General features: G+C 50.9%; 1 protein-coding gene across 2 annotated transcripts; it reads left to right on the top strand.

The window, feature by feature from the left end:
• Positions 3,214-27,472, top strand: ELAVL1 (ELAV like RNA binding protein 1). Of its 2 annotated transcripts, XM_021378305.1 has the most exons (6): positions 3,214-3,397; positions 11,417-11,520; positions 11,806-11,959; positions 15,774-15,999; positions 20,082-20,195; positions 21,318-27,472. In XM_021378305.1, exons 1-6 carry the CDS (start codon positions 3,226-3,228, stop codon positions 21,640-21,642), a joined length of 1,095 nt encoding a protein of 364 aa, XP_021233980.1. In that variant the 5' UTR covers positions 3,214-3,225; the 3' UTR covers positions 21,643-27,472. The 2 variants fall into 2 exon arrangements, with proteins under 2 accessions (XP_021233980.1, XP_021233981.1); XM_021378306.1 differs by lacking the exon at positions 20,082-20,195.

Genomic DNA, 27,472 nt, shown 5'->3' with positions numbered 1-27,472 from the left:
CGAGGCTGCGGGCCGTGCGATGGCAGCGGGAGGAGCGCGGTCGCTAACGGCGCTGCGGGGCACGCGGCCCCGGCCCCGCTCGTTCCCTGCGGCTCCGCTCCGCGCGGTTCCGTCGCTTTTCTCGCTTGGGGTTCGCGGAGCCCCGAGCTCCGTCCCCGCTGCTGGACGCGCCCGGTGTCGGGGGAGGCGGCCACCAGTGCGAGCGTCAGTGCCCTGCGCCCCGCACAAGTGCCCGATTTTCTGTTCCGCTGAGGAGCACCGAGGGAACCGCTGCTTCCCGGTGCGCGGCTCCGCGAGCTGCTGCCCTGCTGAGCCGAGCGGCTGCGCGGCCTCGTGGCGTGGACGTGGTGTATGCAGCACGGAGGGGATTTATGCAGAATTCGATTTTAAGCTGCTTCTGGTGTGGTTTTTTTTTTTTCCTCGGGAGGAGGGAAGAGTGGGAATGCACTGTGCAGGAGGTGCCCGGTGTGCGTGTGTGTGTGTGTGTGTGTGTGTGTGTGCCTTTGCTTCTTTGGGTTCGTGTTAGTGGCGGTGGTTTTGCTTTTGGCCTCGAGTCCTCCTGCCTCCGAGCGCCCCTGGAAGCACCGGGACAGGCACTCGCTGCGTGGATGTGGGTGAAGATAACGGAGAGGAGCGCTTGGGAGCGTTCTGAGGCCAGCCCGGCCATTAGAGGGCACGTGGAAATGCCCCTTGGGGGCACGGAGCAGTAAAGTCTGTTGAAATGTGGTGATGGGGTTTGGTAACAGTTGCTGCTGCTGGTGGTGCAGGGAGATCTTTGTTGTTGTTGGATCTGGGAGGAAGTGTTGGCATCTTCAGTACAACCAAGCTGAAGGGAGGGGGGAAGGAGGGGTCTTCATTCCAGGATTGCGAAGGTGGGAAAGGAATCAATAGAAATCTGTTAAAGCTGGGAGCTCGGAAGGACGGGCAAGCAGGCGCGATCGATGCAGCGGGCGGATGAGCAAAAGGAGCCTCAGCACACACGGGTGCAGCAACCTGGGGAGCTTTGGTGGACAAGGGTCCTCCCGGTGGTTAAGGGCAGGTTTTAAGGGAGGAGGGGAGGGAAGACCCCCACATGAGCGTGGTTCAGCAGCTGCCTTGCTTCGGTTTGTTTCTCCCTCCAGAAGAACTGGTTTCCAGATGCGGTATTGGTGCCCTGTGCTCTGGGGCTGCGGGAGGGATTTGTGTGCAGGAACCAAGCAGCTCCTTTGGCAGAGGGATCCGGATCAGGAGATGGGGGAGCAGTGTTCTGTGGAGCACTGGGGAATTTATCTTTCTCTTTCTTTTTCCTGGAGGCACGTGGGCCTGGCGGTGCTGTTCTGCATCCTTACGGTGATTTCCCAGGGGCCGTGTTGTTGTGCCCCTGTGCCTGGATTGAACTCTTGCTTCTCAGCGCTGTCTCTTGGCTGCGAAGGAAGCTCTGTTGTGTCGAGGCTGCGTTGGACTGTTGCTGGAAGTGACTTTCCTGGCGGGGTGGGGGCTGGAGGGAGCTCACTGCGTTCTGCATCGCCCTTCTGTGTGCATGGCCCTGCCTCTGGCATCTGATCGGTGCTGGGCTTCTCAGCCCCTCTGCACCCGTCCCATGCGGCTGTGGGGCTCTGCTCGGCACTGTCCTTGGTGAGGCAGAGTCCTTCGTGCTCTGCTTCAGGTGTGGTCTCCGAGGAACCTCCAGCAGCCTCAGCACTGAGCGTGCCCAGTCCCGGTAGCAGTGTTTGTTGTTTGCCTGTGAGTTGCCCATGGTTTGCAGGGGGGGAGGCTCATCAACAAGCGTCGTCCCTCTGCTAAAGAACGAGGAGGGCTCTTCGTGTAGGCCTGAAGTTCTCCTTGAAGCACCCTCTCAAGATCCTTGAGGTCAGCTGGTGCCTTTAAGGTCCAACCCTTGTCTGCATTCAAATCTGTGAGCCCAGCGGTGGTCTCGTGCCTTTGCAGACCTGTAGGTGACAGAAGGTGTAGCAAACCTCTGAGCTGTTCGCCGCAGGAGCAGGAATCCTCCCTGAGGACATTCCTGGCTTGTAAGTTTGTCTTCTTAGCAAACTTGGAGTGAGATTGGAGATTGGAGGCTGTGGGGCAGGGATTTCAGGTTGATAGCCACTTGCCAAAGCGCTGTCACTTCTGCTTAGTGCCACGTGCAAGTCTGGGAGCTCCGCACTTGGAAAAATTGCCTTTCAACAACTTAGAAACCATCTCAGCCTCCTGGCTTTGTGGCTGCAGTGAGGCGAGCAAGGAAGGTTCAGGTGTTCCAGCATCCTGGAGCAGAACAGGAACCCGGGTTCTGAGCCTGTGCCCTCCTGGTTCAGGCAGAGCAAGCTGTGCTTGCTGATACAGCTTCACCATACAGCTGAGGCAATCTGACCGCTCGGGATGCAGGAGTGAGGATGTCTTGCTTGGCTCCTGGCCTTGCAGCTTCTCCCCTTGCTCTCCCATCCTCTGTCATTAGCTCCTGTGCTTATCTTGCTGCAAAGAAAGCAGCTTAGAACTGCTGACACAGCAGAACCGCTTCCCTCCTGCCACGATTTCCCACTGCCTCCATGGAGCAGATGCTTGGCCCGGGGGTGGGGTGGGGGGCTTGCTGCTGTTGGCGCTTGAGATGTAGAAATGAGGGGCTCAGAGGCTTCTTGGTGGAGTGAGCAGCAAGAACTCTTCTACAAGCGGCCTGCCAGCTGGTAGTTTGCTTCAGTACATCCTCACAAAGCAGAGGATTTGGTCTCAGTGTGGACTGGGCTTTGGATTTCAGATTCACACAGGTCTGGTGGTGGTTTGTTCCCAAACAGTGCACTCTGCTGTTTTTTTTCCATTAAGAATGCTGACTTTGACAGGAAGCGTGAAGCTCAACGTGACTCAGTAGATCTTGGAGGACGGACTGGAAGTCTCTCTTCCACGACAATGTTTCCCTTCTGGATATGGGATTTCTGACATGGGGAACTTTAACCCTGCTCTTGTGACCACTTGGGTTTATAGCAGTGTGCGTAAAAGGAAAGAGGCGTGGGAGCTGTGCAGCGTGCCACGTGGTCCCCCAAAATGCCGCGTGAGGGAATGAATTCTTCTGGGAATGTCAACAAAAATAGTTTTGTTTTACAAGTGGGGGAAAATATGCGCACTCGAAACAATTGCTCCTTGTCTAAAATAAACACTCCGACTTGTGTCAGGTGGAGGAAGCTTGGCTTGTTCTGAGACAGGGCTCTAGAACTTATTTCTTCGGGGTTTTTCTCTTTGCAGATACATTATAAGATGTCTAATGGTTATGAAGATCACATGGCTGAAGATTGCAGAGATGACATCGGCAGAACAAATCTCATTGTGAACTACCTCCCCCAGAACATGACGCAAGATGAGTTACGGAGTCTATTTAGCAGTATTGGCGAAGTCGAATCTGCAAAGCTTATCCGGGACAAAGTTGCAGGTACGATATCGGAACCACGGATCTTAGCTCGGTGGAGCCCTCCACTGAGCACTTCCCTGCGAGCAGTTCGGTGCAGGATGTCTGCTACTGCCACGTGTCTGTGTAATCCAAGTACTGATGTGAACGCGTAGCGACCGATGCACGGTGCTTAGTGCTGCAGGAGGCTTGAGGCTACATCCAGAACCTTTCTGTGCATTTTAGTATGATTCCTAAACTTGAGCACCAGGATGCATACGTATTTCAAGCAGTCTGAATTTGATCCCTAGCATACCTCATTTTTCTGCTTTTTTGGCACTGGTTTCCTTGCATGTCAGGAAGCGAGTCTGGAACATAGATAAGTGTGTAAGTGTGCGTGCATCAGTAAAAAGACACGTGGTGTGTGTCTGAAACAGCGTTGTGGGCCTTGCCATTCCTCAGGCATTTCACTTGTGAGCCCTTTGGGGATTGTTGCTCCTTGCTTTAAAAACGAGGGGAGTGGAATAGTTCAGTAGTGAAACGTAACGTGTAGATGGGAACAGACAGCAGCTGGGCCTGTGAGATCTGCGTGGCTGCAGGAGCTGTGTGCAGGCTCTGTCAGGGCGCTTTAACCCTCGTGCTGCTGGTCTGTGTGTACGAGTTCTGGTGATTCTTGCTCAGAACTCACGGGACCTTTGGTGCAGTGGGAGATGGTGGCAGTTATTGCTGTCAGTGATGAAGTGCTGGTGCTGCTCGCCAGCTGCGTGTGCTTGCTCCTGGTGTGCAGGTGGCTGCGCTGTGGGGTTTTCTGTTGCATGCGCTCAGTCTTGCGGAATGTGATTCTGATTTAAATCATTATGTGTTCCATATCAAACAGACCTAAACTATTCCACCATAAAAACAGCAGGAAAGTGGGTGAGATGTGTGAGAGTTCTTGCGTTGCCCTGTCTTTGTGTTATGCTCTTGAGAGTAGAAGTGAGAACTGGGTAACGAGAAACGTGAAATGTCTTTTCCCAATGGCTTCACTGGTGTCTGTGTGCTCATCTGAAAGCAGTGCCAGGCTCTGGCTTCTCTCGAAATACGTGCTTGGGGAACGTATGTGTAAAATCCTCATGAAATAGTGACATGAAATGCAGTTTTCTTTGAGCATTTGAGTAGCTGAGCTTTCAGCCTAGGTGGTGTTGTACAGCTTGAGATGCTTAGAAGCAGAGCCTCGCTTTGGAGGCTGTGTTGCAAGGAAACACGGCTGCTCGGGGGAACGTTGTGAAGCCTTTCATCACACGTTGGCTGGCCTGCACCTCGTGCTTATGAGCAAGCCTGTGTGCAGGGGTGGAGGAGGAGGGGCTGGGGGTCTCACAGCAGAGTTCTGCTTTCCTGCATGTAGCTGACCCTGCAGAGCTCCGTGGCAGAGGAGCAGAAAGAACCAAGTGTGTGGCCCCGTGTCCGAGCAAGTGGGCGAGTTTAATGCTGGAGAAGGAGGCGGTGGGGGGGGCTGGGCCAGGGGAGGTAACCTCACATTCTGTGGGAATCGAACTTTTCAGTCAGTTCGGCTGCCTTGGTTGTCTGTATTTATTTTGTTAACAGCAACGTTTGGGTTTGATGCTTATTTTTCACAAGGCAGCGGCTGATCTGTATCTTTCCTCACTTCTCTATTAACGGGACACGTAGGGCAGAAAGTTCCTTCTGCCTGATTGATTGCAGTTGTTAATGATTTAGTGAACTCGCCTCAGCCTCCTGCAGAGCCACTGCAGGTCGGTGACTGGTTGGTGGCAGCGTGGCCGTACGTTTGCTTTGTTGTTCAAGCCGGGGTAACTTTGTTTTTATTTCTGCAATAACCTCGAAGAGAAGTTGCCCTTTTGGCTCTCACTGATGGCAGCAGCAAGGTGAGATGTTGGTGTCTGTGTTCTCCAGTTCGTCTGTCCCGTTCCTGAGTGATTCCAGACATGGGTTTGCTTCGGCTGTGAAGAGTGGGTCAGCATCCGTGCTCTTGGGTACCACAGCCAAACCTTGCACTGCAGCTCTGTGCTTAGATCTGTGGTGAACGCTGCATCCAGGATTTTCATACAAAGAAAACTCACAGGGTATTGCTGTCTCCGTCCGACTTGAAGGCTAGCGCCGGCTCGGAGCCCCAGGGAAACGTTAGAAGGTCACTTCCCAATATAGTGTGGCACAGTGTCAAGTCTGAGATGTTACTTTTTGCTCTTGTGTCTCCCGGCCCTTTTTTTAGTTATCGCTGAGGCCTGCAAGTCGCCATTGACCCAGTTCAGCTGGAGACCTCTTTGTGAGGCCGAGAGCAAGGACGAGCCCCGTGGTTTGTCTGGTCTTTCTGTGCTAATGAGGCTGTAACATTCTGGTGCTGACTTCAGACATGCTGGTCCCAAAGCCGCGCTCTGTGCCGATCCTACCCAGCACCGTGTGTGCTGCTACCTGCTGCCGTGGCTGCTTCTACAAAGGAAATGCATCCTGTCCCTTTTGCATCAAGAGTGCTTGGCTGATGTGCCGGGACATCCAGATTCTGGGTTTCCAGTCTGCTGTGCTGCGTTGCTCTTACAGGTGAACACGGAGCTGTTTGCCCTCGTTCTGCAGCTGGACCAAATGCTGGAGCTGAAAGTTAGCATCCTGTGAGCGTATGTTTTCATTTCTACCTTCCCTTCCCTCGCAGGATTGCTGACACTTGCAAACCTGACAGCCCTGGAGCTTTGCAATGGTCAGGTTAAACTTTTCCCACAGCCTCAGCTCCCCGTGGGGTCTGTTCTGTGCTCATGGCACCATGCCCCATGGGAGTACCCGGTGTGTGGTGCAGCTCTGTAGCAGTGCTCTGATGCCTGTTGGCATGGCTGCAGGATGGAGGCATCGCATTTCTCGTTCCATTCCTCGAGTTTCTTAGACTTCTTGAGGAGGGAATAAGGCATCTACACTTGGAATAAAGGATACGATCCATCAGAGTGCACCAGAGTCTCCATCTATGCCCGTCAGCTGCCAAAATCTGGCTGTGTCCGTGCATACGCCGTGAGGAGACGGCGGGCTTCCCTGCAGGGTCTGCACCTTGGAGGTCTGGAGCTCAGTGCTGTGCACCTGGGTCAGCAGCTCCGGGACAAAGCTCTCCCTCTGTCATTGCTGGAAAGATGTGGAGCAGAGTGGACACTCCGAGGTGACTTGTTGATCACAGCTCAGCTGCACCAGTGACATGCGCGTCAACCCGCTGCTTGCAGGATCAGCTTTAGGTATCCGGAATTGCAGGAACCAGCACACACGTTCCTTCTCTTTGCATCTCCTCTGGAAGACCCTCTTGTACAAATGATGCAACCCAAAAAACCAGAAGCAGACAGCTCCGTCCCTCTGAGCTCTTAAAGCACGGAGGGAAGGAAGGCGTTACCGCGCTGATGGGCAGCACGTCGCTCTAGCTCATGTGATGGGATGACTGCTCGTGTTGCTGTCACTTGCTGTTCCTTTCCAGTCTACTAACAGAATTCTTAAGTATCCTTGTCTCCTGGAAAGCATTCAAGTATTCTGTTTGCCTGAAGTTGTTCCCTTCTGCATGGGAAACAACCACAGCCTTGTGCAGTTCTTGCCACTGTGATTGGAATGCATCGTTACCCTGAGTTTTTTTTAAGAGAGTCTTCAATTGCCTTAACATTGTGTGCATGTGCTTGGAGAAATGGGTTGCTCTTCATCGTAACATAGGCACATGAAGTCAAAAAGGCCCACACCGTTGTGCTGCTCATCGTATGGAATGCTCTGCTTCACAAAAGCAAGCATCTTCCTTTGCCCTTCTACTTCTCCCTCACCCCAGAATGAGCCACGTTGCGAAAACTTTAATTGTGCTCTCGTGTTTCTTAGCATGCTTGTAGTTGGAGTTATTGCCCCGCATCATCTTGGAGTGCTTTAATTCTCTTCCAGCAAAGAAGTTGTTTCTGTTCCATCAGCCGTGATCAAAATCTGCCCTAATGCTTAAAGAGTTCCAATTTTACGGTAGGTTTTTGGGACCTGGAGCTGTCGTTCTTAATGCAAAAGGTCAAAACTTCCAACGTTGCGGTGATGGCGGTGTCCCTGGAGCTGTCTCTTGGATCTGGGGTGAAGTCCTGGCTCATGTCCAGTCAGCTCTGTGCTTTGTGATGGTTTTTTGTGGACCTTATGTTTGAGTTGCTGAAGTCACGGTGATCGGCGGCTGCTGCTCTTCCCATGTTCACAGACCCAATCTGGAGACCCAGAACCTTGGCTGGGTGCAAGTATCCCATGCTGACGCTCCCACTCGTGTCTCTTTTGGCTGCTCTTGTGTCCCCAGGAGATGAGCTCCATGACTTCCCTGGAACCATGATGCTAACCAGCCTGAGTGGCTCTTGGTTTCTATTGAAGATGGTTTGCTGGCTCACTCTTCTTGCAGTTCTCAACCTCTGCTCAGCTTTGGCTCTCCTGACACCGAGTGGTCTGTTTGTGATCTTCATTCTCTTACAGACTGCAGCTTCTTCCATCTCCTCTATGCTGCTTGTTTGCGTGGCAGCTCTGCCAGGATTTCACTGCTCAGCCAGGCAGCTCCTCTGACCCTTCCACTCATTTTCCCATGGTAGGAGGCCCTGTTCTCATGGGCTTCACCCAGCAGTGTTCCCAGGCCTTAGCATCCGACACCACCTTCCAGACCTGATGAGATGAGGGGATTTGGGTACGTGTTTGAGAACACTTGTTTCTGACTAAGCCTCTGGTGCCCAGGCTTTGGGATCCGGTCGCCAGTCATGTGCTGTGAAGTGTGAGATGGTGAGGGCTGTTTCTGGTCTCCTGTGCCATCCGTGGCCCAACTTGCTCTGCAGATGCCTTGTTCTGAACAGGACGGGTCTGCCTGGAGCTGCACAGCCCCTGCTGTCCCAGGGCACAGCTCTGTGGAGTGGGCAATTAGCATCTAGTCAGCGTGCATCGTCACTGCTTGCTTAGATCTCCATTCCTCTTTGAATGACTGTCTTTGATTTTCTTTAATTAACCAATTTGGTAAGCAGTGGCCACAAACGCTTGTGGAAATGAGCTCGGTGGTTAGAGGTGACTTCTCCATGTGACAATCTCCATGTGATGGGACAGAGGCTGAGAATGAGCCGTGAGCTTGGCTGCCATGCAGGGCTCCCTGTGCCTCTGGGTTCATCACACCACGTGGGTTGTTTTCCTCCCAATCGATGTCGTTACCAGAGCTCTTTCCAATGGGAGTGGCTTTCTTCTGGAGGGGTCAGCAGTTCCCAAGTCCTCTTTATCTTCTCGTTAGCTCAGGGTGCCTACAGGAGTCCAAATGTGACAGCAATGTGTTTGAACCTCCCGAGGAGCGGGCTGCTTCTAGATATCAGTGTTTTACTTCAAGCTGCCGCAGTTCTGGGAGGTGGCAGTCCTGGAGTTATGGGACTTGAGAGAGAAGAAACGTTGAGGCTTTCCTGGACAGGTGCTCAGGTGAGGGGCGTGCTGCAAAGCAGAGTCATGTGGCTCTTTGCTTCTGTCCTTTGGAGGAATCTTGATGGCAGGAGCTGGCCTCTCACCCTCTTCTCATTTCTGTGCTGGTTGGAGAGAAGCCATTGATTTCATTTTGCAGCAGCTTCTTTTTAGTTTGGAAACCGGATTTCTGGAGCTGAAGACCACCCTAGCAAGGCCGAGGGTGCACTTCCCTGAATCCATCTGGGTGATGTCATCTGAGCCGCTGCTTTATCCGCGTTGGTTTCCATCCCTGCCCTCTCTTCTCGCGGGGTGCTCTGGTCACAAGTTGTCACTGGGAAGTGGGAAAGGTGCAGAGTTGTGCTCGGGTGAAGGCAATAAAGAAAAGATGCAGGGGGAGGTGGTCACTGTGTGCGTGACTGGGGCCAGGCGCTAGGAGGGGCGAGCACGTGTGAGCTGGAGGGCAGCATTGCCACTAGAACAAGTGGGTGTAAAATAAATAGGGATAAACTCAGAGCCGCTTTTAGAAAGGGAGAGCTTTGGAGGGGGGGTTCTGGGACGTGCTTTCAGATTGGAGGTGCTGGGGCAAAGAACCAGCTGCTTTCCATGTGAAATTCCTTCTTTAGAGGAATGCAGTAGGTGCAGTGTAACTGCAGGGGCTTGGCCTGGGTGGTTTCTTTTGGTCCCGTGTATCCGTGAACACGGTTACTTGTATACAGGATAAAAACAAAAGTAAGTAGCTTAGTCTTCCTTGTCGCTGATCTCACGCGGCACATCTGCACTTAAGCCATCCAAGGCTCTGCGAGAAAGCTGCTGGCCAAGAGGCAGCAAATTCCTCCCGTGTTCTGGGGACTGAATACAAGGAAAGAGGGAAGGACGTTCACCTGCTCTGTGCCGAGGCCCAGAACAGCAAGGACAGCCCTGCAGGGTGATGCTGTGCAGACACATGCTCAGCCCTGGCATGGCAGGTCGTGCTCAGGCTGCAGCTCGCCTCAGTGGGGGATGTGTCCTGGATCTTTAGGGGCCGTTTCCAGAGTCAGGACCCAGTTCTGCTGTTGTGGTTCTTGTGACAAACTGCAAACACCTGTGGACTCCAAGTCTTTGCAGGAGCTGCTGGCCGGCTGTACCGGGGGCTGTGGTACCCTGCCCGCTGTCTTAGTGGGAGCAATCTCTACTCACAATACCTGCATGGTATGTGCTCCCTCTTGGGTTCATCTTTGTTTTCTTAGTTTAGTATGCTGGCCTCCAGGTGATAAACTTGTTTCTAATTGACAAATAATGTGTTTTGTTAATTAGGAGTTAAAACTCAGATAAGCGATTGTGGGCTAGCCACCTGTGACTGGGATTTCAGAGCTGTGCCCCATTACAATGTGCATTTTCTGTTCTGTTTTCCGAAGTTATCCGTAGATCTTTAAAAGAGAAAGGCACAGAGGATAGCATCTGAGATCTCGTGCTGCGTTTGTTCCCGTGGCAGAGTTAAACCCTGCAGGCTGTGAGAGTCACCGGGTGCCAGGAGGGTTTGCTCAGTGCTGGTGGAGCTGCTTTGGCGTGCGGGAAGAGAGCAGGGTGCTGCCCCTGCACGAGGGGTGAACGTGGAGTGGGTCTGGCATCTTCTGACAGCAACTGTAAAAATTAACGGGGAAATAGGCAATGTGACGTTAATTGGGTTGAGATGAGCTAGTGATATATCATGTCTCACAACAGAGCAGGTGAAGGTGGAAATGTGGCAGGCAGCTCTGCTGTTCTGCAGGTCCGTGGGAACTATCAGAAGTTGTGTGCGGCTCCTTCCATCCCTGGCTGCTCCTGCACCATTGGTCTCGGTTCCTTCAGCAGACCGATGGTTACTGCTTCAGTCTGCTGTCTGGTGGAGCCCTTTTCTTCCATTTCTCTGAGATCTTGTGCTGGCACGTCGCCATGAACTCATTTTTGGTTTATTTGGTGCTCTGGAACGTGTGGAAAGAGTAAAAACCTTCCTTGGCAGCAGAGACTGCTGCAGAGCCAAGCGGCGTCGTGAGGAAGGGCTGGCAGGCAGGAGAGCCCGGCCTGCAGCCCAGTGCTGCTGTTGCACACAGAGCAGGTGAACATCCCACGGAACGTGCTTTGCCTGAAATGCTTCAGAGAGTTTTGCCTTGTTACTCTCGGATTCTTTCCATAAGAGCGTTATCTTCAAGGCTACTGTTGCTTTCATGCTTCAGCTCTGCCCCGGTTTGGGTCCTGGTTGCTCACTAGTGGTATGGACATATGAAGGAACAAGACCTTTTTCTCTCTTGTCTCCAGGAGCGAAGGTTGAACCAGAGCACAGAAACGTGTCGCTTCTCGCCGCCGAGTTCATCCGCTGGCACTTCTCACTTTCTGCTCTTTAGCTACAGGAGCGTGTACTCGTGCACTTTGTCAAACTTTGTTACGCCCCGTGAAGTTTGCAGCACTGCTCAGTAGTTCAGTCCTGAATTTACAGCTGATGGGTCTCCTGTCTGAGATGAGCTGTCCTTGAAGGTGTCTGAAGCAGCAAATAAGAGCTTGGGGTTCTTTCATACGATGCGTGCCAACCTTGAGGCAGTTCTTTGGTGCATTCAGATATTTGCATGATGGATTATGTTTGAGTTCATTTTTATCGCTCTCTTTTGCACGGACTGATTTAAAACAATATATTCTTCCCTGTAGGACACAGCTTAGGCTATGGTTTTGTGAACTACGTTACTGCAAAAGATGCGGAAAGAGCAATAAACACACTGAACGGCCTCCGACTGCAGTCAAAGACCATCAAGGTAGGCCGTGCTGATGAGTCTATGCCAACGGCATCGGAATAAGCTTGTAATCAGTCCAGGATGCTAATTGGTTCTGGCGGTGGGCTCTGGGGCAGGCACAATTCTCCCCTCTGTCCTGGCCGTTTTCCTCTGCCCGTCTGCCTTTCCTGAGCTCCAGGAAATTAAAAAGAAAAAGCTTGCGTTGTTCAGCGGGGGCTAAAGGCAACAAGCGATGACAATAAGCTGCTCTCTCCATCCAGATAGACCCTCTTTTATATTTAATTTCAATGATTTGTTTGTTTTAAGGTTTCCTATGCTCGTCCAAGTTCCGAAGTTATCAAGGACGCTAATTTATATATTAGTGGGCTCCCGAGGTCGATGACACAGAAGGATGTAGAAGATATGTTCTCACGCTTCGGGCGCATCATCAATTCCCGTGTGCTCGTGGATCAAACCACAGGTGAGCGCGGTCGTGTTGGCTGCATGGAGCTGCGGTGCCGGCCCCTCCTCGGAGGCTGGCAGTTCCTGGGCTTATTTAAGACACTTTGGTTCTTGTGTGACAAACCATGGCACCTGGTATCAGCTATTGAGATGAGTGGGGTATGTCCTTTCCTGATGTGGTCTTGGTTTTGGTTTCTGTTTGTTTTTAAGCACTAGGGATGACTTAGGCTGCTAAGCCCCGTGCTGGGCTGAGCCTGAACTCCTCACTGCCCCGTGCTTTCAGCTCCAGTTGTGCCAGGCTGAGCTGCTGCTGTGCCGCATCCTCCTGCTCTGATGCTCGGTGCACTGTGCTCCTGCCATGCTGCTGGCCAGTGTTTGCTTCTCCCAAACACAGCTGCTATTCACGGGTGAATGCCAAGCCCCAGGTAGAAACAACGTGTTTCCTCCTTTATGCCAGCTTGGAATTCGCTCGCACAATTTCTTGATGCTTTAAAACCATCTGAGGTGTTTAACAATCCTCTGTGGTTACTACGAACCAGAAGAATGAGCTTCAGACGTGAATTACTGCCCTTGAGTTTTCTGAATACTAGGGCTTAAAAACAAAACCAAAACAACCACCACCAAAAGGACAGCCCCAAAGGACAGAGAAGTTGCTTTGAGAATCGCAGAGCTCAGGAGGGACCATGGTTGACCTGGTGTTACAAATGTGTTTTCAGTTTTAATTTCTTACCCAATGATTTCCTACTGTATGGCTGAATAGTTTGGCTTATCCTGCGACCTGAGCGCTCTGTGGTTTTTCCAGCAGCCCATCTGTCACTTAGGAATTTGGAAAGTACTTCTGCAAATACACTCTGTCGTTAATAATGCGTGCACTGCAGTAGAATAGAAGATAAATGTGGGATTACTATAATTAGGTTAATTTTTATACGGCAGCATGCTTGTTTATACACATTAGTGAGGGGCAGCAGCTTTGATCTCTATGAGAAATCGACTGGAATTTAGAGTGGGCAGTCAGCAACTCCTGGTGAGATTCACCTGACTGAATGTGGAAGTCTGCCATGTATGTAGGTTGCTCCGAAAGTAATGCCTCCTATTTATCTCCATGGAAACTACAACCGACACAACGAGGACGATAACACCATCTGATGGATCACATTCTCAACTACAGAATGCTATTTTTCAATGTGATCACCACCGTTAGCTATGCGTTTTCCCCAGCGATGAGCGCACGCTGCGCTTGTACCCATCTGCAGCAGTGGAGGTGACAGCTGCCATGATGGTGTCGTTGCTAGGAAGATGTTGCCCTCAGAGTCAACCTTTCATTGGCCCAAACAAGTGGAAGTCAGAAGCCCCAAATCTGGGCTATGCGGTGAGTGGGGTATGACAGTCCATCCAAGATGGGCAACATGCTCTAGAGTTCCCATACTGGTACGAGGCCTGGCATTGCTGTGTTGCAAGAGAGAGGTTGCCATCTCCTCCGGCTGACTCTGGACGTTGGAGCCTTCATCTTACTCAGTGCCACAATGCAGTGGTCAGAGCTGATGGTTTGTCCCAGAGGACCCCCCCCCTTTCCTGCCTCAGATGGCAGTGCACATCACCTTCCCTGCTCCAGGCTGCGTCCTGAACTTTTTCTTCAATGGGGAAGTCACATGTCGCCCTCCACGGACTGCTGGTTTGGCTCTGGCTGGCAGTGGTGACACCACATCTTGTCACCAGTAGTGATGCAATGCAGGAAGCTTTCACCTTCAGCTTTGCGTTGGTTCAGCAGGTCCCGGCAAACTAACGTACAGTGTTCTTCTGTTCTGTGTAAGCGGTCGTGGGACCCACCTGGCTCAGCCTCTGTGATGTCCCAGCGCTGCCACCATTGCTTCCAATACATTGAAGCCAGTATTCAGTTCCATACGCAGTTCCCAGATCTGCATGGATCAGCTGATTGGGATGCTCTTCATTTCATGGTGTGACCTGTGTGTGGCCGTCTGGAACATGGCTTCTCTTTCATGTCACTGTCCTGCTGCTGGAACGCACCACCCACCCCTCACTGTGTTCCCATCTGCTGTGTGGTCTCCAGTAAACACACAGTAAGCATCAGTGAATGTCCCTGGGACGTGCACGGCAACAGAATGTAGTGGGACATTGGTGGTGGGAAGGTTCAACCCCTGCTGCCATCCCACCAACATCCACCTCTGAGACTGTGGGCTGACATTGTGAAATAGGAAGCATTACTTTTGGAGCAGCCCTCGTGCCTCCATCAGAGCTGGTTCCCTGTGCAGGGAGCTGCTCCCGAGTGCTTTGGTTTGGTCAGGTGGATGGCTCTGTGACTGTGATAGCAGGTGAGATCTGGACACCAATCCGAGGCACTTCCAAGCTGAGCGAGAGAATCCCGTCCTCCCAGGCCTAGGGGGAGAAGGATTCATTTCCCACAGCTGATGTCTGTGTGGGTCTGTCTCTCTGAGCTAGTGATCTGGATCACAACCGTAGGCAGAAGCAAGAAAGAAGGCACAGAAAGCTACTGCTGGAAGTGCCCCGAGGTAGCTGCCCTCCTCCAGCTGCTGGTGGAGCCGGGGTAGCTCTGTCCCACCCAGATGCTGCTGTAGAGTGAGGTGGCAGATGTTGTCAGTGAGCGTCCCCAGGAGCAGCGCTGTTCCTGCTGGGTGTGCTGGGGTACAGCGCTGCCCGGCTGTGCCAGCTCAGGATTGCAGCTCCTGGCAGGCAGCCGGCCCGGTGCGGTGCTTGGAGAGCGTATGTCAGGATTCATGACACACTCATTGCCCAGGCTTCCGTTCCCGGGCTGCTCTCCTCCATGGGCGCCAGGCCCGGCTCAGGGCTGTGCTTTTAGGCCCACGTCCAGCAGAGGCCGTCCTCCAGCTTTCGAGACCTGATCTGTTCCAAGAAGCACGCCCTGCTGTGAGTTAGGTGAACGCTGATGAATGGAGGGAGCAGCGCAGTGACCCTGACAGCACACAGTAAATGTGAGTCCTCATTTACAGAGGTTCTCCTGATGCCCTGAACCAAAACACGCCTTCCCTCGCACCGTTCTGGGGCAGTTTGAGGGGTTGGATTCCCCTCTGCTTGCTTGCCACGTCCCCAGGGTTCCATCACGCTGTGTTCCTTCCCCAGCAGAGAGGTAACCACGCTCGGTTCTGTCAGGTTCTTGGTCATTTGTGACCTGGCAGCAGGAGCACGGTGCAGGTGTTCAGTGCTTCAGCCCCGTTACTGAAATAGGGGACGTGGCTTGGTGAAACTGTGCGTCCTTGTCACAGGGGGTTCAACGCCTTCAGTTACACCTCCCTGCTGTGGTCTGCAAGCCAGAGTGTACCTTAGGGCTGGAAAACTGGAAGAGTCTGGAAAATCAGTGCCAATTCTGTGTTTGCAAACGCTTTCTAGTGATACAGGAATCATAACGAGCTTTGTTTTTTTCCCCTTCGTGGGTTCTTCTTGAGGGGGGATTAATTTCTGCTGCTTGTTGTTGTTGTTGTTAATGGGAAATGTCACTTGGTGCTCAATGTCACGGAGTTTTACCACCTCGGATTTCCTTTGCTTTTAGCACGTGGTCGGTGTGCCGTGCCTCGGGTGGGAAGCGCCGCGGCGAGCGCGTTGATTTGTCTTTTGTTCCTTAATTTTGTGTTTTATTCTCTAGCTGCCGGCGAACCAGTAGTAAGCGTAGACAACTCGAAAGCTACGACCGTAGAGATTTTTTAACCTTTTAATTTTTACTTTGAGATTATTTTGCGTTTATCCTGAATTTCATTTATTTGTTTTGTTGTTTTTTTTTTTTTGTTGTTTTGTTCGTTTGTTATTTTTTTTTTTTTTTCTTTTATCGATTTGGTTAAAAGGTTTGTCCAGAGGGGTCGCATTTATCCGGTTTGACAAAAGGTCAGAAGCAGAAGAGGCAATTACAAATTTCAATGGTCACAAACCCCCAGGTTCCTCCGAACCCATCACGGTGAAGTTTGCAGCCAACCCCAACCAGAACAAAAACGTGGCACTGTTGTCGCAGCTGTGTCATTCCCCAGCGAGGCGGTTCGGAGGGCCGGTGCATCACCAGGCGCAGCGATTCAGGTAGGTTAGGAGGGATCCTGGTTGCAGCTGCGCGCTGAGCCTCCTCGTTGCAGCGCTGCGCGTCCTGCAGCGCGATGTGAACGGATTGCTGAATGAAACGAGGATGGAAAGTGAAGCCGTGCTTGTAAAGCTTGTCTTAAAGCCAGCGGTGTAAAGGCGCAGACAACCGTGTGTATTGCTGCAAACCCAGCGCGCTGGAGGTGCCTGTCTCAACAGATCCCCATTCTGTAGTCCGTATATCTGGATGCAGATATGATTTGGCAACGTTAATTAAAGCTCTGAACCACTGGTTCCAGCAGAGGGGGTGAATTAGTGAATCCCAGTAAGGCAGGAAGGCCGTGTGTCTGATGAAGAGATGTGGTGGGGTTTCTACCTCTATCTCCTGGAATTCTCATAAGCTCAGGGACATTGCTGGGTCATGGCAACGTTCCTCTGCTTCCTGAGCTGTGGAAGTCGTTCTGCATTCTGCCTCTGAGATTTGCATTAGCTGCTTTGAATTTGAACAGACTGAATTTGGATTTGAGTTGCCTTAGTTGCTTAAAGAAGGATGTCTGTGCTGTGGAGCATGTGTGACGCTTGCTGTCCTGCAGATGAGACTCTGGCTTTGTTCTGAGGTGTTCCCAGCAGTCTGAGGGTATTCCTGCCCTGCTGAGAATTGATGTCTGTTTTTTTTTTCTCCCTGAGCCATGAATTAGCTCAGCAGCACCTGGACTGCAAAACGCAGGGCAGTCGCTGCAGTACCAGCATTGCGGTGACCATAGCAGAGGTGTTAAGAAGAGTGAGGCACAGCGTGTCTCCAGCAGGAACAGGACTTCTATCATCTGTTACCTTATAGGGAACATAAGGAAAAGACCTTTACGGTGTGACTGGACACTTGGAGAGACCCTGGGTGCTCCAAATCTGCCATCCCCGAGCGATCTGATTCCCTTCTGCTGTAGCGGAGTGGGGTTCCATGCAGGCATTCCCCAGCTCGGAGTTTTCCTGAAGCTCTGGCCTTACTGTTGTGTTCCCTCTTCTGGGCAGCTCCTGCTCCCAGCTGTGAGCTTGCTGCTGGAGGAAGGGCAGAGGATGTTCTGCTGGCTGAGGTAGTGACAGAGCGGGTCTGGGTTAGGGCTTGCTGCTCTGGGCAGGTAATAGAGCTGAGGTGAAGCTTCTCCAGTTGACTTGAAGATGAACTGTCCGCTTCTCTTCATGTCTTGAGTGTGTCCAGAGAGGGGCAGTGGAGCTGTGAGGGGTCTGGAGCACTAATGTGAATGGGGAGCAGCTGAGGGAACGGGGTGGGTCAGTCTGGAGAAGGGGAGGCTCAGGGAGACCTCATCACTCCCTAAAACTGCCTGAAAGGAGGTGGTGGTGAGGGGAGGTTGGCCTCTGCTCCCAGGTAACGGCAACGGGACCAGAGGGAATGGCCTCAGGTTGTGCCAGGGGAGAGTCAGGTTGGATATTAACAATTTCTTCCCCAGAAGAGTGGTCAGGCACTGGAACGGGCTGCCCAGGGAGTGGTGGGTCACTGTCCCTGGAGGTGTTCGAGGAGCGTGTAGATGTGGCACTGAGGGACGTGGTTTAGTGGGAAATAGTGGTGCTCGGTGGATGGTTGGACTGGATGATCGTGGAGGTCTTTTCCAACCTTGGTCATTCTACAGTTCTGTGATTCTTGAGAAGTTTGGCCAGCACATCCACTGTCCCACAGCCCTTATTTTTCCCCACCTTTGAGGCTAACTGCTGGGAGGGTTGGAACTTGATCCTTGAGGTCCCTTCCAACCCAGGCCACTCTGCGGTTCTGTGATGCTGAACGTCCCGAGTTACAGCGATTCGTGCTGTGTTAAAGCTTAGGGGCCTTGGTTTGGGCTGGGCCTTATCTGCTTTCTGGAGTGTACAAAGCCTGGGATCAGCTGCTCCCGGAGAGCTCACAGCCTGTGGGAATGACGCTTGTGTTCACCGCTCCAGAGGCTGAATACTTCAGCTAGCGTTTTGATTACACTCCATCTCATTCCATCATACGATGGAAAGTAAATCCAGGATTAAGCCTTCGGTATCTCTAATTTGTAATTATTAATTTCCTACAGATATCGCTCAGAGCCTTTCTCTAACGTTCCGCTAATCCTTTCTAGTTCCTGCGGTATTTGTGGCTTATGGCTCGTGTCAGGGACTGGCCTTCGTGAGAAGTGGATCTCTGTGTGTTGAACTCTTCAGGAGTCAAGCTCCTGAAGGCTGGAAGTGCAGACCACAGCCCCCAGCTGCCCTACGTGCACTTCCACACTTCACCATTTTTATGCTAGAGGAATGTTTTTTGGTTTGGGTTTGGTTGGTTTTGTTTCTTCCAAATCTTGAAAGTAGTTCCAGGTGAGCTGAAGTACTTCCAGGCTTTGTTGAGAGTTAGAGCGTAAGGATGTAACTTTGGAGATGGTGTTCTGGTGTGTTTAAAGTAATGCTTCAAATGTATTGAATGATTTAGCCTGTTATTTAAGCGTTAGAAAAGGGGTGCTCATGTAATCTTGCAAAGTAAAAGCTTAACAAGTAAAGAACAGGTTTACAGTGGGGCTGTGCCTGAGCCTGGTGGGCAGGTTCCTTGTGGTAGGAAAATCAGGGAGGAAAAACGGTAGCACTTAACAGCTGAGATAAAAACTGTTTGCTAAGACAGAAAAGAGGAAATGTATGTATTGTCATCAGTACTATTATGCATTTTACTGCTTACAAGTGATGCACAATGCAGTTGCTCACCGCCCACCAGCCGATGCCCAGGCTGCCCCCCAGCCAGCTCCCCCCAGCCGTGCAGGTTTTACATGACATGGTGTGGGACAGCCCTGTGGCCAGTGCAGGTCAGCTGTCCTGGTTCTGTCCCCTCGCTGGCAGGGCAGCACGAGAGCAGAGCCATCCCCGGCTCTGTGCAGCACTGCTCAGCAACAACCAAGCATCGGTGTTGCAGCAGCCTTGGTTTTCTCCTGAATCCAAAGCACGGCACCGTACCAGACACTGTGAAGAATGTGGTGAAAGCAGGACGCTTGGATTTGTGTGAGTCTCAGTACAGTTTGCCCAAGTCTTTTCAGCACCCCGCAGTACGGCCTAGCAACCTGCGGCTGGCCGCGTGGCCGGACACCAGGCCAAACATAAGTCTTGCCTTCCCCGGAGGCCTAGCCCTGCACCAATGCTTCTGCAGCGTTCTCCTGGTGCTTGCTTTGTGACCAACCAGAATCTTCTCTGGGAGATCACTGTTTGATGTAGACTTGTGCAACATGCTTGCCTTTAGATTTAGATAGGGCAGAGCGGGGCTTTGTAGCAGGCAGGTGCTGCTGGAACCAACGCCGCGTGGCTCTGAGCTCAGGGGCTTCCCGCTCCCACGCACAGCGACCCAAGACTGGTGATCTGTTGAGATGAACCTTTTCCCAGTAGGAATTAAGATAAATAGATCATTACTCAAACGGAAGAGTTACGAAGTTGAAAGGTGTCTGTTGGGGGAAAAAAAAAACAAAAACCTACAAGGATATGAAGCATGCCAACAGAGGAACGTTTTCATATAAAAGCAAAATAAATGCTCAGTAGTTGTCACAGAACTACGTGGGTTAGCGCGTTTCATTCACGTTCTGCTCCTCTTAACCGCTTTCTCAGTTTCACTGTAGTGCAAGGATTCCCAAACTCGGATTTGCTCGGGGCTGGCCAGCAGTGGCAGCAGCAGTGAGTACGTGCAGCGTGAGCTCAGGGGCGGCCACGCCAGCAGCAGGCCGGGCTCCAGGCAGCAGCGGTGCCGAGAGGGGAGGGCCGTGCCCCCGCGGGCTCCCCCTGGGCCAGGGGGGGTCTCCTAGCTCAGCTGCCCTGGGAGGTGAGCTCTCCTGGAGAGCAGGGGCTGGGGGAGGGCACCGAGCGGTTCTCTAGTGCGAGTGCACCCAGCTGCACTGAGCGTGAGCCGGCTTCCCCGGCCCCGTGCGCGCTGCTGCGGCTCTGCTCCCCGTGCTCCTCATTCACTCTGCCTCTCTTCTAAATGAAGGCAGCCCCTGTGTTTATGCAGGGCGAGGAAAAAGTCAGCGGGGAAGTGTTGGGCACCGCGTGCCGTGCTCGCTGCCCAGACATGCGTTCCCTGTTTCCTCCAGGTCAGCAGAGAATCAGGATCTGCCACCGCCATGTCCTTGGCAGAGAGCAGCACGTGTACCGCATTTAAGTGGTTTGCATATCACCAGTGGTACACCACAGTTTGGGAACCCCTGGTATAGTATAATTATATTTCTACAATCACGTGGCCTCACATTTTGATATCATACATAAGCAAAAGGGATCAAACGGAGGTTTTCTGCTTTAACTTTCCCATTTCCTGACCTTTGAGCACTTAGCCGTGCAACCGCAATATTGCATTAAAATGTCCTGAAGCTCTGCATTTCCAGGACGGAGAGCAGAAATAGAAGATGAAAGGAGACTGATGCGTGGGTTACAGGAGAAAAGAAAATAAGACAAAGCAAGATATAGCAGAAAGTAATTGTTTCTCCTTACTCAGATGCCAGAGGCTAGATTTAGGGAGAGCAGGCAGGTGCTTGTGAGGTATCCAGTTCAGTCAAGTCAGATGAGTTCAGAGCATGGAGTCGGTGTAAACTGGGTGAGAGGAGAACCATAAATACCTGATACAGAAAACCGTGTCCTTAAAACTCGTTTACTATTTTTACACTTTGAAAACCACTGCCGTTAAGAGATGCACGTGCCTGGTATTAAGGAACGATAAACCAAAATGTCAGTTCTGGGGCTAGAAGTGTGGGGCAGCCCAGCTGCTGAGGATGGCCTGGGGGAGCGCCAGCATGTTTCCTTGGCTCTGCTTTTGTGCTGGTCCACAGAAAGAGATTGAAATCAGTACACGCACAAATGCTACTTCTGAAAGAAACCCTTGGGCTTACGGGGTTCCCCATGTGCTACTGCAGAGCCAAAAAAAAAAAAAAAAAAAGGGAGGGTATTGGGCACAGCCCCCTGGAGGCTGAGGGTGGCTGGGGGGAAGCTGGGCTCTGGGAGGGGCTGCCCATGGCCCCGTGCTCCGGCAGCGCTGCGCTGGGTTCCGAGTCCCCCCGTGAAGGCGATGGCGTAAACTTGCCTTGGAGCAGGACCACGGCCTGCCTGTTTCTAATTCTAGTTCCCTGCGGGTATAAGTAAAGCACGTGGAATGCTTGACATTGTTTTTCCTGGCAGCTGTCAATTTGGTTGATTGTCCATTTGAATGCGTGAACGTTGCTTTCCGGCGGTTTTGATATCCATGTAGAAAATATTCATTCTCAGTCGCTTCCCGTTCAAGTTGATTTGCTGAATTGAATTGAACTTTTACATGCAATATTGTGCTTTTTATTTGCTAGGTTCTCTCCTATGGGTGTAGATCACATGAGTGGGCTTTCTGGTGTAAATGTTCCAGGAAACGCATCTTCTGGCTGGTGTATCTTCATCTACAACCTTGGTCAAGATGCTGATGAGGGAATCCTCTGGCAGATGTTTGGCCCCTTTGGTGCGGTTACCAATGTGAAAGTTATTCGGGATTTCAACACCAACAAGTGCAAAGGTTTTGGTTTTGTGACCATGACAAACTATGAAGAAGCTGCAATGGCCATAGCAAGTCTTAATGGCTACCGCCTGGGGGACAAAATCTTACAGGTTTCCTTCAAAACCAACAAGTCCCACAAATAACTTGCTCGTGCTTTTTGTATGGAATAGATAATGGAGTGACAGAAGTTGAAACATTTTTGTTAGTGTAAAACTCATTTTGCGCCAATTTTCACAAGTGTTTGTCTTAGTCTAAATGAGAAGTGGAAAAGGTTTTATATTCTGGGATGCAACTGACATGTTCAAATGTTTGAAATCCCACAATGTTAGACCAATTTTAAGTTGCTTTAAGTTATTTCATTTAAAACATGTTAAAAAAAAAAAAAAAGATGATAATAATAGTCCCCTGAAATCTGAAGTAGATTGCATTTAACTAGACCCTCTGGATGGTGGTAAAATTGAAGCATGCTTTCACTTATGAGACTAACATTTGTTCCATTGAATGTTGTCTGCAAAAACTGGAATCTCTTCTAAAAACTACCAGGCTGAATTAATGGATTTGCTTGTTTCTCATGTTGTTGTTTTTCTCACCCATTCTCCTGACCCCCCTCCCCCCCAGACTCGCTAGTATGGAAGAAAAGTTGAGAAATACTAATGTTTTAGTTGACAGTCAATTTGTTTTGCCGATTAATATTCATTGCTACATGTCGTTGAGGATTACGCTTTATAAAGTCGAGGTCTTGTAAGTAGTAGCATGCCAGCATAACTTTTAACACCATTGGTGAGGTAAGTTGCACACCGAGCAGTGGCCACGTTGTCAAATTGAAAGGTTTTAGCAACATTTACTTTTAAAGCCCAACATTTTTAATAGGAACGGACCAAAGAGTTTCAAAGAAACTCCGGGAAGATTTCAGAGTCAAAATGAAACTCCAAAAAAAGTGTGAATATGTGTCGCTACGTTATCAAACTGAATCTCTTCTGTCCAGATATTTAATGCATGGTGCACTACTTACTGGTACATTATAACGCAGCAAGATACTCGTTTTCAAAGATCATTATAGTCTGAATTCCTTTGGTAGTTCTATTTTGTAAAGAAAAACAAAAATTTGTAAACATTTGAGCATTGTATTTCTCGCATCCCTTCTAATGAGTGCTAGATTTTTCTATTTTAATAGGATTTTGTTTTGACAACTAGCTTTACTTATTGAACACTCAGCAGAAAAGTACTTAACGACTTGCAAGTTAGATATTAACAAAGAAAACCCTTTGATTTGTAGATTTAAAGATTAATCCCCCAAGTTTTCTGCAGACTGCCTTGAAACTTTGAGTTGTTCTGTTTCTGTTAATTTTCTTTTGCTTTTTTGTGTTTTTTGTTTGTTTTTACTTTTGCATTTAAGAACATTAAATTTGATTTTGTTTTGCTCAAATTTTGTTTTGTTTTTTATTTTCTGTTATTTTTTTGCTTAAGTATTGCACAAAACGTCCAGCTTTCAAGAGAGTGTTGTTTTATAAAGAGCGTAGTTCCTCTTAAAGAGTCTTAATTTCGTCCTTTGACAGATGAGTAGAAGGAAAAGGGATGTGAAACGAGAGCACTGCAGTACATCTATCACATAGAACCCATGTTCCACGGGCTGATGTAACCCTGCGGTGCTCTTTGGTAGAAGGATTGTCAGGTGCAGGCCGTGTAAGGATGCTGTGCGTGGCTAGAGTCGTGCTCTGTGCAACCTCCAGGTAGGTTCAGTCGCCAAAAATGAGGGCAAATGGGAAAAGTGGATTGGTTCTATTGCAGTGTCTCCTTTTTGCGTGATCCTCTGCCAGTCCCAAAGCTGCGTTCCCGTGCCAGGGGCTGACCCTGGCTGCCTGCAGCGCTGCCATCCCCAGCTGACCGTGCCTTGCATCGGGAGAACCTCACTTTCCTTCTTGCAGGACTCGTGGTCTTGCACCGCCCCAGGAAACCTGTGCTTTCATCTCTGCACGCCACAGCCCGAGAGCAGCTGAACTCGCTGCCCAGCTTTGTTACTCGCCCTCAGCTCTGCCTAGGAGCTGCTGCTGCTGATAGTTCTGGGAATGTGGATAGGCCTTGACTCAGTGAGCATCCTCCTGCTGCCTTTGTGTGCAGTGAACTGAAGCGGTGCTGTGTCCTTAGCATGTTCTGCCTCGCCAGACCTGCCCGTCCTGCTCGCTCTCTTCTTCTGGGAAGCCCAGTGTGGGGTATGGAAGCCCAGTTTGATGCCGTGGTACTTTGTAAGACAGTGGCTGTGCCTGAGCAATCCCCATACCCAAGCATGCTGTCTGCCAGCCACTTCTGGCTGTCTCTTCCACTGCCTGTTCCAGATGTTTCCGTGTTTATCATCCGTTTATCACTTCAGCAGATCCTTTTCTGGTGTACAAGAATAGATTCAGAAGCATTGTTGGGATTTCTCCCATGTTACAACTGCGTAGTGTGGAGAGGTCGTCTTACCCTGTCCCATCACCTCTGGACCTCGCTACTTCGCTGTACACTGAAGTGAACCTGAAGTGGTTTCCATTTTCCTCTTAATTCTCTCTTGCCTTGTTTCATGTAAGGATTTTCTAACTAAATGGGAGCTGCTGCTTTGTCAGTGGATCTCAGACTTCCCAAATCTGACTTTGCTCCTGTAACCATGGCAGGCACAGTGCTGGTCATGCCACTGGTTGCTCTCCAACACCCCGCTCTCTTTAACTTTCCTTGGAGGCTTTTTGGCACCGCTGTCCTCCAACTGCTTCCTTATTTTCCTGCCTCCCATTCTTTACTAAATAAGAAAGAAATGCAGGATATCGTTTCAGTAGCGATATGGAAGTTTCTCCTAAGAGACATTTGATCCTGGACTCCTTTGATAGTTGCTCTGAGGCAGCTGTCTTAAACTGGGCAGTCTAACTGAGCAAAGTGCTGCCTCTCGAGCCAGGGAGGGAGGAAAGAAGTGTCCCACTAAAATACCGAGAGCTGATGGTGGACCTGCACCACTCTTACAGTCAATGAGTGTTTGGCATAAGCAGTTGAGCTCAAGAAATGAAGCATACGTTTTCATGATGCTTTTGGCCCTAAACAATAACCTACTCATCGTACTGGTAGAGGGTGAAAGGAGGCTGGGAACAGCTGGGCTTCCTTCCTCATCACCCACACACTGCTCTGTCAGGCTGACCCCTGATTTCACCGATTTCCAAAGCCATCTTGGCTTCATAACTCTCAGAGTTGAAGGTAAAACAGATGATCTGCAGTTCTCACCCTTTCACTTGAGGTGCAGTGGTTCCTTTCAGGTGTCTCTGGGCTCACGGGGTCTTACAGGAATCAGACTGGAGCTTGGTCACGTTGCTCAGGAGACAGGCTCAGCAATCCCATCTGATTGCTGGGTTGGGAATACAATGCATTGTGAAGAACTGTGCTCAGTAGACCATCTGGCAGATGCTCTATGGGGCGTCAGGACTCTGACTGTGGAACGCTCTCCTCTTACTCAACATCCATCCATTTCTCCGCTTCTACTTTTCCAACTCCTGCTGTGCTTGGCAGCCCGAGGGCTGAGGGATGGCTGTGCTGCGTGGGACTGCCCCGGCCCTGCAGGGCGGGCTGCGTTCTTTGTGGACTGCAGGGTTTCACTCTGAAATGAGACAGTGCTGAGCGCAGGGCTGTCCCGAGGGAGGCTCAGAGCCGCCCCGAAGCTTCTCTGGAGGTGCTCTGGATTGGAGCTGTGTAGTGCAGAACTTTAAAAAAAAAAAAAAAAACTCACCAAAACACAGATTTTCTTCTTAGGTTGCAAAAATTAAAAAAAAAAAAAAAAAAAAGTTTTATCAGAGTTTCCTTGCAGGCTTTGTTCAGGCCGGTCTTTTCTGATCTGTTGGCTTATTAACGAGCTTTTATTCCCGCCCAGTACCTGTCACTTGCTTCCCGGACTCCGGGTAGGAATGGGATGCATTCCCTGCACAGACATCCCGTTAGCCATCTGCAGGGAGGGACGCTGCACTGTAAATAAAGAGCAGGGAGCTCCGCTGTTGCTGTGAGCCGTATACGAGCTGGGAAGGCGAGTACAGCCCCGTCAGGTGAAGACGTAGCACCGTGAGAAGGGCCCCGACCAGGAGCAGAATCAAAGCAGCGTAGCGTTCTGGTTTGCTTTCTCGTGGTTTCATTTTAGACAGTGTCTGTACGCTCAAGCGCTGAGTTTTTGTCCTTGGAACCACGCTGCTTTCCTGCGGTGCCTGTGCCGCACAGGGGAGGGGAGCTGAGCCCCCTGCTGCCCCCAGCCCCTTCCTGCGTGGGGGAGGAGGTCTGTCCCGTAGGTGGAAGGAGGAGCAGGAGCTGTCGTAGCACCGCGTGTCCCTTTGGTGCTGGTGTCCTTAGTGCCTCTGTGTCACGATGGCACGGACCCCAGTGGGCACGCAGAGGTGCACGAGTCGCTGAGCTAGGGTAAGCCGTGCAGCCGTACCCGTCCCGGCAGAGGCACAGTGTGTCATTGTCACATCTGTACGGAGCAATTAAAACCGGGCACGCCTACACCGATAGCAGGAGGGGTCCACAGCTGCGAGGGAGGTGACCGAGTGCCTGGATTGGTAACCTGGTGCTTGGGATGCGAAGGTTCGGAAGCGAGTGGTCCCTAGGGTCCTTAAATAGTTGTTCTCACGTTCCTTGATTTTAACGTTTGGGGTAAGATCAATAAAACAAAGTGTTGTTTTTTTTTCACGTATTTCAGGACAGATGTTGTTTTCCCAGTGTATTCTAAACTGGAATAGCTGAAGCTGTTTTCTTTGGCTAGTTTATCGTTGCATATGTGCTTAAGAAACAAAAGAAGAGCATCCCCTCGTGGGCTTTTCTAAGCGAGGCAGGAGCTGGATGGTAGAACAAGCTGCTTCTTGTAACGAAGTCCTCCGGGAAACAAAGCCCTCTGAGAACCGGTAGGATTTGGGGGTGGGTTTTTTTTTTATTTCCTATTTCACATATGGTTTCTGTGAACCGCTGACCTTGTCCCCGTGGCTCAGCTGCTGGAGCTCATATATATAGAGATGTAAATATGGATGTGGTTGTCCCAGCGCTGCCCCGGCCGGAGGGCTCCGTGCTGTGCAGGACGAGGCGCCTTGCACTGAAGCTCAGGGCAGAAGCGCTGTGGGGAAGGGACCAAATTCACACCTGGCACAGGAAAGCACCGCTCCCTTTTTGCTCACGTCGTGGTTTTATCACCCTGCGTGCTTTCATATCGCTCTGTGGCAGCAAATCCAGTCTCTTTCTGTGCACTCTGCCGTAGCTCCGCGCTTCCCGGTGCCGGCGCTGAGCACCACGTGGATCATTACAACAACTGAAAGCTTAGCACTCCTCTTTCAAAGTTATCGCACCCGGTTTGTTTTCTGCTTTACAAAGAAAGCGGTGGTCGTGAATAGCAAAACCGAGTGCAGCCTTCCTGCTCCCAGCGCGGCCGCGGACCCGGCGCGGCTCTCAACCCCAACTATTTTTCCGTTGAGCGGAATTTCCACTGCGGAGGGGTTGGTGCTGGCCATGGGAGAGGGGTAGGAGTAGGGCTGCCACCCGAAACCGTGGGGAATTGCTGCCGCATTCGCGTCTCGGAGCCTTTGTTCCCCTTGTTCTTGTTCCTAACGGGGCCGGGCTCGCTTCTGGGTGGTGGGGCCGGACGTCCTGCCCTGGTCGTTGGGAAGAACTTGAGACAATTGAAACCAGTCGGGACAAACCCTGCTCTGCCAGTATGAACCACACTGTACTCCTTTCCTTGGTTTGATTTCCCTTATCTTCTGTAATCTTTTGTTTATAAATTAATCTGTTTGTGGGACAGGAGGTTTTACCGATTGTTTTCCGTTCTGTACAGTACACGGTTAAACATTTTGTATATTTAGTGTGTTTTTAAGTTATTGGTTTGTTTTATATCAAATAATTTATTTTTCAGGTACCATTTTCGTTTACGCTTTGTTTTTACATGGGTTTATTTTAAATAAAGTATGACACTGCTTTCCAAATGTC

This window comes from Numida meleagris, chromosome 27 (genome assembly GCF_002078875.1).
Source record: "Numida meleagris isolate 19003 breed g44 Domestic line chromosome 27, NumMel1.0, whole genome shotgun sequence".
Taxonomy (NCBI): domain Eukaryota; kingdom Metazoa; phylum Chordata; class Aves; order Galliformes; family Numididae; genus Numida; species Numida meleagris.
Note: the sequence above shows the minus strand (reverse complement) of the source record. Positions and strands in the feature narration are given on the sequence as shown.

Excerpts from the sequence above, each read along its gene's own strand:
- ELAVL1 (XM_021378305.1), top strand. The coding sequence starts at position 3,226 with ATGTCTAATGGTTATGAAGATCACATGGCTGAAGATTGCAGAGATGAC. Across the intron at positions 11,521-11,805 it reads TGCAGTCAAAGACCATCAAG|GTTTCCTATGCTCGTCCAAG; the intron begins GTAGGCCGTGCT and ends GTTTGTTTTAAG. Across the intron at positions 11,960-15,773 it reads GCTCGTGGATCAAACCACAG|GTTTGTCCAGAGGGGTCGCA; the intron begins GTGAGCGCGGTC and ends TTTGGTTAAAAG.